The sequence below is a fragment of the Lates calcarifer genome, linkage group LG2 (assembly GCF_001640805.2).
Source record: "Lates calcarifer isolate ASB-BC8 linkage group LG2, TLL_Latcal_v3, whole genome shotgun sequence".
Lineage (NCBI taxonomy): Eukaryota > Metazoa > Chordata > Actinopteri > Centropomidae > Lates > Lates calcarifer.
The window spans coordinates 14,959,190-14,972,628 of NC_066834.1; the positions used below are offsets into that span (position 1 = coordinate 14,959,190).

The 13,439-nt window shown below is 43.7% G+C and overlaps 1 protein-coding gene across 3 annotated transcripts in view; it reads right to left on the bottom strand.

Annotated features, from left to right (window-relative positions):
• The window catches only part of shank2b (SH3 and multiple ankyrin repeat domains 2b), a 177,589-nt gene that overhangs the window by 6,806 nt on the left and 157,344 nt on the right, over positions 1-13,439 (bottom strand). For all 3 annotated transcript variants that reach the window (XM_051076066.1, XM_051076060.1, XM_051076059.1), the window contains 3 exons: positions 12,073-12,185; positions 11,666-11,771; positions 7,996-10,501 (listed from right to left, as the gene is read on the bottom strand). In XM_051076066.1, the coding sequence (XP_050932023.1) occupies positions 7,996-10,501; positions 11,666-11,771; positions 12,073-12,185 (2,725 nt within the window). The remainder of the gene's footprint in view (positions 1-7,995; positions 10,502-11,665; positions 11,772-12,072; positions 12,186-13,439) is intronic.

Genomic DNA, 13,439 nt, shown 5'->3' on the forward strand with positions numbered 1-13,439 from the left:
CACTTGGATGTTAAATTGAATTTCTTCAGAAAATCTTATTTGGTGAACTATAATGACTTTAAAGTGATTTGTTTTGGAGGAATTTGTGATATTGGTCAGGAATGCCTCAGATTTCAGTATTTGTTTATCATCATGTAAAAAAATGTTTACTTTAAACAAACCCAAACTTGGATGGGAAGTGCTGTTTGTTCAGTTTTTCCTCAGATGTATAAAATGTGAAGGATTTTCCAGGCCTCTCACTGTATAAAGTCCCAGCTGTTGATATGTTGTTATCTGGTTTATTACATTCAGTTTAAATGATTACTGTAGCAGCTTGAACAAAGACCTGCAGGTCTCCCAGCTCAGATAAAGACTCTGCAGAGCTCAGTCCACTCGATCCTAATGGACGTGTACAACAACAACATGGGGAAGCTTTGACAATAACCTTTTTATAGCCTTTACAGTATGATGGGGAACAGAATAACAGAATGATGAAGTTCTCTCAAATAAATTTACATCATCAGCAAAGAAATTTTATATTTTCATCAAAAATAAAAAGGAATAGACTTTGGCAGTGATGATCCTACAACCAGAAACAGTCTCAGGGAATTACAGCTGGAAGCTTAGTGTTGATACTGCTTTTGCAAGTTAGTGAATTACATATACAGTGACATTATTGCATTATGAATTGGTTCCCCTCAACTGTGTTGAATGCAACAGCAGTTATTTGCTTTGTGAAAGAGGTAAAAAAGTTGTCTGCTGGCTGTCTGGTGATATTCTGTGTTTTTCTTATTGTCAAATCGCAAGGAAAGACCAAAATTAATGATTACTTAACTATTATTGTGTGTGTGTCTGTCTCCAAAGTTTGATATATGTTATTCATCTGTGCCACAGAACTCCAATTTACAAAAACATGACATGAACACACACTGTGGTTTATTCTGACTCAGTCCCATACACACTGTCCTGCTGCCCCAAATGTGGATTAATCCACTGCTGAAAATAGTCCCCAACAAATGCACTATTTCCCCCAGTTAGAATACAGTTGGTTAAAACCTATGATGAGCAGCTGTTTAAGGAAATTACTGAAGCTTTTTTGAAAACTGAAATATATATTGGTGAGTCATTTTGAAAGATTTACGTCTTCGGTAGGAACTAGTCGTTTTTAGTGCTGAGAGGTGTTGAGACTAACAAATAATCTTTTTGTCTTTTCATAGGATTTGTTGACAATAAGAAAAATATAGAATAACACCAGCCACATCCACGTTAAAACAGTGTGTTACGTTGCTTTTAAACAGTGAATGAAGTCACAGCTGAAACGAGTCAGTTATTAAGACGAGAGCAGGGCTCAACGAGACAACTGAAACACCACGGCAGCAAAAAAACAAGAGGAATCATGAGTAAGAGACGTCACCCTCACACTACCTGCTGCCCCAGATGGAGGCATGTGATGGATGTGCTGATATTTGGAGCAGTGACACACAAAGATACCTCCCCACCACCACCACAACACACACACACACACAGCAACCAGTGCAGAAAGATCACACCTTCCTTCAACTTCCCCCCAAGGAGTTTGTTCCCTGTTGACTATTCTCCCAATAAACTTGATTGTCAGCACACATATTGCACTAATACTGACTGACTGTGATAAGAGAACTGAGCCAAGGGCAGAAACCAGGAAAAATCTGACCTCCTCGCTCTCAAATTGACTTTTTCCACCAATTGCGAGGTGCTACGTGTAGCCTAGATATCGCTCTTCCCTACTTGTAACATATGGAACAGCCCGAGGGGAAGTGAAGGGGACTAAGAGGGTCGTTCTGCCAAAAGGGAACTGGGCCATTGTTAAAGTTCTGCCTTCACCACCAAGCCCAGTGAAAAAACAAAAACTTACAGTTTCCACTTCAGCACCAGCTTTTCCACAGGAAGTTGTAATGGATGGATGAGATGGAGACAGAGGACAACATTAGACATACGATGAACACAAAACACACACAAGATTAAAGAAAAGGAAACGGATCAAAAAATATCGGCACAAAGTGATGAGTCTCTGTCATCAAAACACAACTTTCATTTCTGTTTTACTTGTCTCAGCATTTTTTATTCTTATTTTTATGAGGTGACAGGTCAGGTTCAGAGTGGACAACCTCACTCTGACTCTGAAAACAAAAGCAAAGACACTGTCAAGCACCTCTCTAATTGGTGTCGTACTATTCTATCATCTATTAAACACTTTCTGTTTCAGGAGTTAAATTGATGTGAAAAGTATGTAATTGCCTATCAGACTAATTAGCACAGCGCCTCGTTTAGCTTCTCTGACCTTATTACCATTTCTTGCAGCTACCGAGAGTCACATATAACAAAAGAGGACGGAGCTCCACTACGAATTTCTCTCAGGTGACTGACAGTGAAACAGATTATTTGTGTATCGAACAATGTTCACACAATTTTTTATTGCACAGATGAGTCATCACCTAAAAAGAATCATTCATATTATTGTGTGACTCAGTGGTGGAAGAAGTATTCAGATCTTTTACTTAAGTAAAAGGATCATACAATAACACAAACAAACCTACAGATGGAGCCAGCAACTCTCATCTTCTGCTCGGTAAAACTCCTATTTTTGTCAATGGAGTCTGGTAGTGATATGTATAATGACGACATTTCTAGTTAAACAAAAAGGATCTTACTCTTTAATAAAAGGTCTATCTCTGTAGGAATCCTATTCATAATGTTGTCAGACACTTAGTATAACAATCTGAGCATGTCAGTGACAAAAACAGTACTTTAGTACCAGAGTTGTCCTTTAAGCTAAACGCTAACATGCTGATGTTAGAAATACCCAGTGATGTCTTTACTTAAACCCTTTAAATACAGGACGATACCTGAGTTGAGAACTGGACTGTTTAAAAAATGTATGCATGCACATGTCATCTTTTAATTTAACTTCTGCTGAAAAAAAAATCATTTATCAAACATAAAATGCCAAAGATTCTCTAGTTCCAGTTTCTCTTGATTTGCTGCTTTTGTCTGTTTCACGTCACAGGAGACTGAATACTGTTTGGTTTTGGACTGTTCTGTCAGAAAAAAAGGAAAAATTTGAAAATGTCACCTTGAGTTCTGGGACACCTTTAAAGACCAAAAGATTAATCGACAGACCATTAAAAAAAATGAATTTGTTGAAGGCTGTTTTTTTTGAAGAATCAGGAAAAGAAAATATCTAAAAATAAAAAAAGTCATCACACAGAGCTTTAAACCAACCAACCAGACAAAAACCAACAGTACAGGCGCATTCTGCAAATGTACCACAGAGGCACTAACACACTCAGGCGCACCCCCCCCCCCCACACACACACACACACACACACACACAAGTAACGTTAGCACGTGTCCTTTGCTGGACTTCAGTTCAGCGCAGGAGCGGCACTGGTTCTCCGTCAGCTGAGCGGGTTGAGAGCAGAGTGATGCAGTGCTATTGATATCTGTGGTGGGAGACCTCGCCTTCACCACACCCACACATCGCATGACTCCCTGCTTCTTTCTAGCACACACCGGCTCACGCACACAGGGTCGCACTCATTGGCATGCATGCACACGCTGTCTTTATTTATAGAAGCTTCAACACACACACACACACACACATACAGACTGACTCGGCTGTGCTGGGTTACATAACGGTGGCCTACTAAAGCAGAGCGGCACGTGACCTGCGTGAGATGATGTTGAACTCTGCTGAGGGTTAGGCCTGCCATCCTCTTGCTCCATCTTTCTCTCTCACACACACACACACATGTACAAACACACACACACACACCCCTCCCCCGACTCAGACTGACATCACTGCGGGCCTCAAGGCTGCTCTCATCAGCTGGTTGCTAGGCAACCCTTTCGTCCACAGGCACAACCAACGCACATTTAATCTGGGAGGCTAAGAGACAGGGATAAAAAAAAAAAAAAAGACGAGAGAATGTCCAAAGAAGAAAATCTGATGTTACCACCGGTGCTGAAGCTGATTCTAACACACCAAAGAAGAAAACGAAGAGAGAGAGAGAGAGGGAGAGCATGTGAATGTGCAGAAGAGCAAAGGATGGAGGGAGAGACAAAGAAAGAGAGAGCATGTGTGAATCTAGGCCATCTTCTGTGTTTCTCTGCTGCCATCTGTTTGACGGTCACAGAAGCAGCACCACCTTTACCCTCCTCAGGCCTCCTCATACTGCTAGTGTACAACCTTATCTTCTGTTGCGGTGCCTGGCAACTCTCTCCACAAGACAACCCCCACCCCCCGAGCAGAGAAGCAGATAATCGGAGACCCCGGTGGCAAATGACAGAGCGGGGTTTAAACTCCATCTGACATGAGAAACACGCTCATGAATGCTTCAGAGAAACAATCGAACAGACCAGATTACAACTGACTGATTTTAGCAGGATGTGCAGAGTCGCTTTAGGACTGAGGACTAAAAGCTGCAGTCACATCAGAGCAGGATTACATCTGGTTGTTTGAACCCACAGACAACGAGTAGCTGAACTGACCCTAAGCTAATCACATCAGTCAACACTCACTCAAACGACACACTGATAGAAATGCTGTCATGAAACTGTGTCAGAGTAAAACAGAGCTATTTCTTTAAGCCTCTCATGCAAAATACTGTGATCAGCAACTACAGACCTGGACATGACATTTACAGTAGATGAGTCTCAGATGTTTATGAATGAATGGATGTATATTAAAACCAAGTAAACCAAGTTTGAGCGATCTACACTAGTGTTATACTTAGCAAAGTTACAGAATCACTGGTCAGTCTGGCTCCCAGCTGATGATGTTGAGGTTACAAACCAGGGTTTTACATGACCTGTGTTTAAATGGTAATTCCAGCAGAAATCAATTCAAATGTTAATTAATTATATTCCCCATTTAAAGAAACTGATGTCATTTAATTTTTCTTGGGCAGATCAGATAGATCTCTAAAAGATGTAAAAGTATGAATGCATCAAAGAAGCATAAGGTATCTCGCCATATACACAAGTTTTACTCCTTCAAAGCAACAATGTCAGTATGTGGTTAGGGTCTAATCTGCTGTGATAACAGAGCTGAAGTGACACCGAAGTCAAACTGAAATGATCCATCTTTCTCCCTGTCTCATTAAAATGACACGAGGAACACAAATGATTGTTGTAGCATTTAGAGATCATCAAGGGGATGGGCGGGAAGGAACGAGGATGACAATCGGACTTCAACATTAATCTTTGTTATGATGTAAGTTTCTCAAACATCAGCCATAACAGGTAAAAGGACATTTAAGCAGCTGTTGTAAATTTGGGATTTGTCATATCTGTCACTTGACTTTTTGGGGATCATTTTCTCAAATTTGGAAGTTACTGTGGACACTTTACTTTTCCCACATCTTGTTAGCATCGTTGCGAGGTGATGCACAAAACTATCTTTAAGATTAAATGTCCTTGTCTGGAATGACTAATAATAATTAATGTTGATACATGATGAATAATGTTGGATTACTGTTTCTTATTTCATGGGCTACTTAGGATTTTTGTCGTCAAGCACAAACAAAACAACAAAACATTCAAATACTAATTTGAACATCAATTACCATGGGAAAGAATGACGCTTCAGTGCTTCTAAGGATTCAGGTCAAACCTAGCTGCATCACAGCTTCTGACAACAAAACATGTCATATTTTGCTGTAAAGGTGTCAGAATGGATGCTACTTTTTAAACTATTACTTATTATTCTTTTGTTTGTAGCTGCAGTATTGAGTGTACATCATATGTGTGTTGTTTCTGTGGAAAATTCTTATTTCTGTGTTTCAGGATATTTAATTTGTTTGACTGATCACAAAGTTGTGTTACTGTGCTCAGGGTGAGTAATTATTTAAAGGTAATCTGATCATTTGAAGACATACAGCAGTTTAGTTCCTGTTAATTACATATTTTAGTTACTCTCTTACCTGACGTACAGCCTAAAATACTTTATTCTTTTTCTGAAAAAAGAATAAGAATTCCTGAAAAGGAATTGATTTTGTACATTTTCACACAGAGGACATTTTCCTTGCCTCTCCCTGACTTTGACTTTTGCTGCATTGTCATGTTGACTTTTTCACAACAAGAGACACTTAAGATGCCGCATGTGAGGTCACACCATAATCACTGTGAGATTAAACATAACGCTGCTGTAACAAAGCCATTAGCAAAGCTGATTCATTATCTATCATTTCTTCTGCAACTACCTCAACACATATATAACTAACACACACAGGATGCAACTTTATGCAACAAAGAGCTCAGATGACAACATAATGTTCTGGACATCATGTAGCATGGCAGCAGGACAGGAAAATAAAGAGACAGAAGTGGAAACAGGGCCTTGGCATGATGGAACCTACCTGCGAAGGTGTGAAACACAGAAGGGCATGAAGAGAGAAGAGGTGAAGGAAGTACAGGAGACTGGAGAAAATGGAGATGAAGATGGAGAGGCGTGAGCTGAAAATGAGACGAATACAAGGTGTAAAGGTCAACAGACGTGACTTTGAACTGCAGAGGATGAAAATGAGGATAATATGATAGCATGTGGCGTGAAGCGTGAAGGAGGGGTACACGGGGGCTGGACTTTAAGCAGCCACCAGGCATCTCACTGTAATTACCGCGCGGACGTCACCATGTTGATCTAACATTGTTTATTAGATCAGAAGGCATGAGCGCCCAGAGGAATCAACTCCTTCCCTCTGCTCTCTACACCTCTCTGATGAGCGATGGGACCATTCATACAAAATGCATGTGAGCGGTGAATTATTTATTATGCTTTTTATGTCCCTCTCATACAGGGGAGATGTGAGTTTAAAAAACCATGAGATGAGCTGGTTCAGGTGCAGGGTCCATCAAAATGTTACTGCAGTTACTGCAAATCTGACTCCTGAATGTCCTCAACAGTTTAAGACATGGCTATACGGGAAATCAATCTTGATATTCCCCATGAATCATTCCTAAATCCAACCTACCAACAAGTAAACAGTGTTTACTTCCATATTTATTGCAAATGGTGACTGTTAATGTCAATCTGGGCCGGTACTTTGTGCCTCCATCCAAGTAAACATTCAGTTTATACTGTGACATAGTGCAAATAAATGTCAAACAGATAGAAAGTGAGAGGATGAGATGGATGAAGGATGATGTCCACACATGTATCACATCATACAGAGGATTCAGCTTCTTTTTTCCTATTCATGTTAAAACACAGATTAGGGCTGACCCAAATGCTTCACATGTTTCCATGGTAACAGAAAACCCAAATAGTAATCCAACACTATTCATTATGCATCAACATGAATTATTGTTATTTATTCCAGACAAAAAAATGTAATCACAGTGGTGACACATGATCATGTGACAGTCTTACAAGTTACAACTATGCTAGCAAGATTTTGAAAAAGTCAAGCATCTGGAAGAACTTCCAAATTTGAGAAGATGATCCACAAAAAGTCGTGAGCCAGATACGCCAACCTGAAAAGCAGCAACCTGCAGCTGCTCAGATGTCCTTTTTTTCTATTACGGTTGATGTCTGTGCAACTTGCATGCTAACAAAGTGTAATGTTGGAGTCCAATTGTTGCCCCCCCCACCTGCACTTGGGACAGCCCTACCCCAGAGTATGACACCTTGACACACAGGCCAAGACGTTATAATCAATAATCAACAAGACACAACTGACCACCAGAGAACAAAAACTGTTGACACAGGAACAATATAATAAGTATAATCAATGATAAGCCAACGGTAGAACAGCTCATTGTCCCTATGGAAACTGATGACACCTTTCTTTGCCTTCAAATCCAAACTACCTGCATGATTAGAAAAGAAAGATTGAATCTAGTCAAGTCCTGCTTGATACAGTAGATGTGAACCTGGTATGGCACAATCCCAGACAATGCTACATTCAAATACTGAAAGTGACGACAAGAAAAAGAATCAGGAAACCCTCAGTCAATAAGAACTGACTTATCACGTACCTTGTTCCAAAGGCCCCCCTGGTCCCAGTGGGAGAGTCAAGGCTTTCTCCTGGCTTGGGCGGCCTGTCGCGATTCATTTGCTGCAGGATGGAGCTCAGCTCGGTGATGACCGTGTTCTTGGTGTCGGGTGTGGATGGGGGGCTGCACAGTTCAGGGGGCTGATCGCCCCACAGCTTGGATGTCCTTTGAGTGGGAGTCCTAGGAGGTTCAGAGGATGAAGGGGGAGGGGGAGGGGCCTGAGGCGGTGACCCATAGGACTCTGGGGGCTCTTCAATGAGAGCATCATGATAAAGTGATGTTCTGTTGATGACAGATTTGCCCTTGGGTTTGGGTGGCACAGGGGGCCGATCTACCAGGAAGGCATGTCCGTCTGCGGTGGCGTAGAGGCTCTCCAGAGCGCTGTCACAGAAGCCTCCCTCTGATGACAGGGTGGAGATGCTGGAAACGGTGCTGGTGGTCTCCATGTGCTGAGGATCCCCGCTACTGCGGCTGTCCACCTCCTCAATGCCCGAGTCGCCCACCCCTGACTCTGGGTCGGGTGGGGGAGGGGGATATGAGGGGGGCATGCTGTTTGTCACCCGTTTATGTTGGTCAGTGACAGGTGGCGGGGCATGAGCATGGTAGGGGGGTAGAGGATGTCCACCATTCCGTCTCTGCTGCTGGAGCATCTCTGCAATGGCACTAGCCTGGTCGTCAGGAATGTCGATACTGTTGGCAAACTCCAGTGGTGGGGGGAGGGGCTCTGTGAAGTCAAATTCCTCATCAATGTCGACTGAGGCCAGAGGGGGAGGGGGGATGCGGAAGGGCAGCTTTACAGGTTCATCCAAGGATTCACCTAAGGGAATGCTTCTTCTACGTAATGCAGATGGCTGGGGATTGACGGACAGGGTTGGAGCGTTGTGAGGATCGGGTTGGTTGGGGTCCTTCAGCTCAGACGGCCTGTTGCTGTCCTGCCCCTCCACGTCTTGGTTGTTTGCCTTGTTGCTTGCCTCGGTCGTAGTGTGGACCATCAACAGTCCAGCCGACTTGGGCTGTGATGTGTCTGCCACGTCTGCCGGTGCACTTTTCCTCTCCTCGACCGCCTGGTGCTGTCTCTCTTCCCGTGCCCCATCAGACTCATACTTCTGCTCGGTCATCTGCCTCCGCAAGCCACCTCGGCCAGGCCGCCCCATGGTTGCTGTGGAGATAGCAGCAAAGCTTGTCTCGATCCCGGAGCGTAGTTTGGTGTCAATAAACAGAGGTTGGTTGAGGTCTGGTTTGTGGCTTGGCTGAATAGGAAGGGACTGGGCTTCGTGCTTGGGGGTTTGCTGAACCTGAGGAGGATTTTGTGGCTGATTCTGAGGATGGTTTTGTTGCTCCTTCATGGCCCGGTCACGAGCTGCCAGGGCCAGAGCTAGTGGAGAATTAGGGTCCAAGGGCTTGCCGGTGACAGGATGGAGGTAGGTCCCATTGGCCCTATAGTGGCTCTTAGGAGGAGTGGATGGGAGACTAACAGGACTGTCCAGGTTGGGACACTGGCCTGTTCTGGTGTTTAGAGGCTCCCGCACTACTGTGGGCTCAGGGGTGTTAAAATCTGTCATGTTGCCACTACCGCCCCCAACAGGAGGCCCAAGTTGTGCTGCGGGAGGGGGAGCCAATATCCTTCGAAGCCGCTCGTCGCTACTGAACATGCCTTCATCAATGGACTTTGACTGGCGAAGTCGAGGGGTTGGTGTGGGACCGCTCAATTCATCATCCCCAATGTCTATTGACTGGAAGGCAATTGAGTTCTTTTTAGCCTCTAGCCTCTTCTCCCGGTCCCGTACTGCCCCCGCAATAGCTGCTGCAAAGGGGTTGCTTAGAGAGAGAGGGTCTTCAGGACGCAGACCTCCACTTCCACCAACAGTGGGCGTGAGAGGCGGGTGTTCAGGGGTGGTGGGCTCGATCTCCATGCTGCTACCCTGGCTGCTCTTGCCACTGCTGCTGGTGGAGGGCTCCTTGACAATGATTGTGGGGATGGGGATGGAGGAACACGTTCGTTCTACAGGCGTGGTGGGCATGGAGACTGGGCCTGAGGGGCTTGCTGGCATGTGACATGTTTTCTCAGGACTGTCCTCTACATTGGGCTGTTTTACCAGCATCCCCTTCCTTCGAGCTGGTTTCGCTGGCACGTACAGTGTCTTATTGCCCACCTCGGAGTAAGGGTTCTCAGGCACTGGCGTTCGCCCTCGAGTACGCGTGCTCTCAAACTGCTCTGAGCTCTGGCGGAAATAGCCACGCCTCAACGTGCCTACGTCAGTCCGGCTAATGGTTGTCACCGCATTGGGCGAGTTCTGGGTGAAGCTGGGTCGTGTGGTGCCGTAGCTTTTGGGTGTAGGGCCAGCAGCTGAATTGTAGGCAGGTGGCGAAGGGGGTGAAATGGCTGGGGGAGGAGGGATGTCCTCTGAGGTGTCAGGCATAGAGAGGCTGCGGGAGAACTTGAGTAGGGGAGGTGTGAGGAATCCCTGTTTCTCATCCTCAGATGTACCTTGGAGAAATGGAGCAGAAAGAAAAATTATGTGAGGACCTGGGGGAGACATCCTTTTTTTTATTTCCAGCATGGCCTCTTTGTTCTACAGAAAATGTCTCATTTATTGATGTGAGCTCTTTCTTAACCTTTATTTATCCAAGCGGGGGGTTCCTGAAATTTGAGAGAGGCCAGATAGATGAGAAAAGTGGCCAGGTATATGACGTTTGCTGCAGCAAGTAGGAATTTCCTGCTGAGTTAAATTGACCAATTACTTTACCAACTGAAATCTTTACAACGGAAACAAGGCCAAGAATAAACATTTACATTAAAGGCCCAATTTAAATCTATTCAGAAGAGTAGCCATGGAGTAATTATGGGAGCTGTATACATTTAAAAGGGTCAGGCAAGTTATCTCAATTTAAAGACCACAGTCGCCTAGAACTTGCTCATGGTGGGATCTGTTGGGTCTCTCTCTGTAAATTTTATAAGATAAAGAGTATGGTCTAGACCTGCTCTATATGTACAGTGCCTCGAGATAACTTCTGTCGTGAACTGGCGCTATACAAATAAAACTGACTTGACCAAAATAGCTTGAACAAATTTACATCAATCTTATTATGTTGTTGAGAAATATAGTGACATTTAGTAGATGGATATTCAGCTTACAGCTGGCTTTATCTAACCAGGGAAAGTTGCAGGATGATTCTTTAATTCAGTGACATCCTTCCTTTCATTTGTACATGAGCACTATTTAGTTTTTCAGAGGAGACCATTTCCCATGTGTCACATTTTCCCAGTTGGTCATCAAACCAGAACATGCTAAAATGCTTTCACTGCAGTTATTGTGAAAAAGGCATTTGTTTTCTGTTGCACTGCAAATTAAAAGAGAGCTGTGAGTAACATTAGCCTACATGACATCCCCCCAGTTCAGCACTGAGAATGAGGTTTCAGCATATGCTTAATGACCTCCAATATTATCGCCTGAAAGCACACTTTGCTGACTGGATCATTCTAATTTATCTATAATTAGCTTCAATATTGCCAGAGCAAGTCCACAGAGCAAGTCCTCCGAGCATTAATAGAATATTACGACAAGCTAAAAGCACAAGGTACTGGACATGCAGTTCACAACTCGAGCTGACACACACACCCACACAACCAGTGACTGTATGTACATCATACCTATTGACTTTTGCTTTTTCATAGTGCCCTTCTCAGGTATCCCCAGGAAAACCCCTGGCACAGTGGGTGGCACCACTGCTACTCCCTGGCGGTCATGATACATGGACTGAAAACCAGAGTGTTGTTAGTGAAACACCCAGAAATACACACTTGTCATTAGCTCTCTGCTGGCTGTAGATAAACACTAGGAGCATTTCATTTCAGGTTTCTATCATTCAACATAAACTATAGCACAAAATGCATTTGAAATTTTGTGTTTCCATTAGGGACTTCATCTGTGGAGGCGGCACACATCACAGCCAAGAACACTCATCTAAATGTATCTAAAAATTAATACATTCAACACCCAAACAATACCTTTAAAATCTAAACCTTTAATTTGAGTTTAGTTCTTATTCTTCACTCACATTCATATCAGTCGGCGTAACCAAGCAGCGACTGGATGGCCGTGGTTTGATTGTGGCGATCTTCATATCAACAGGTGAGGTCTTCTGGGCATGCGTCATCTCTTCAACTTTGTCTGCAACACAAAGTGACCCGTAATTCATGAGCAACAAAGACAAAGTGCAGGAGGAGGGAGGACTCAACTTGCAAAGCCTTAGTAAAGTTCTCATGGGCCAAACGCAAGCTAATCATTCACTGTGACCCTTCCCTGTGTGTCCACACTGAATTGCAATGAAACTGAAACAGAAAACATTGAAACACAATTTTGTTTTTTTGAGGGGGGAGGGTTGTGGGGGTGGACGGGAGGACTTGGATGAAATGTGTCGGGTGTGTGTCCAGCCTTGGAAGCCGTGCAAGCTCTTTCCAAACAGCCGACTCAGCAGCATCATCCAACTCTCAGGGTCGTTCCCTCATTAAATGTAAAATGAGCAATGAATGTGAAGTCCGACAAGTTTGCCATTTTCTTTCTCAGTTTTTTTTCACCTTTTTTTCTGCAACGTGAGAAAGGTGTCAACGGCAAATTTGGTGGGACTGAACTTCCCTCTGGTGTGTGATGATGCCATCAGATAAGAGTCCACCTAAAGGGTTTTTGCTCAGAGAAGCTACATGCTAGCCCTGATCTAGCCCTCGCACTGTATCGTCTCCATCTGCTAGCTCTGCTCTACGATATAGAAAAGCTTCCATGCATTAGGGGCAGTGATTACTTAGAGTGACTTGGAAAACAATCCTCTTCTTCTGCGCATCTACACACAGAGGAGAGGAGTGGGGAGGGGAGAGGTGGGAAGGAGGGAAGGAAAGGGGAGGAAAGGAGCATCAATGACCTTAACTATGGTTAGAGCTAAAACACACAAACACACACAAAACAGAAAAAAAGACGCATTTCCTCCAGAAGTTAATTTCCCCCCCCTCTGCAATCTGTCTCCCAATTGGAGAGCAGCTACAGCATATCAGACAACATACAACACGGTTGCCCTGGAAACCTATCTGTGAGTGAAACATTTCCTGGAATAAACCTCCCCCTCCTCACACAAACACACACAGACACACACATACACACAAGCCTGCAACGACACAGGAGGAACAAAAAACACAAGGAACACATGAAGAAAAGAAACATGACAGCAATTCATTTTAGGTCAGGTACAATGAACAAACATTGACTAACAGCAACAGTGTTTTTTTAAATTTTACTCACATATGTACAAACAAACACACGTTAAGTGTTTCATAACACCTCGTTAAGGGTCTGTTGCTACATTTCTTTGTGTTTTAAGCCCGAAATTCTACCAGAAAGTGGATAGTGTGGACTTGCTGCTGTGGTGAACTATTA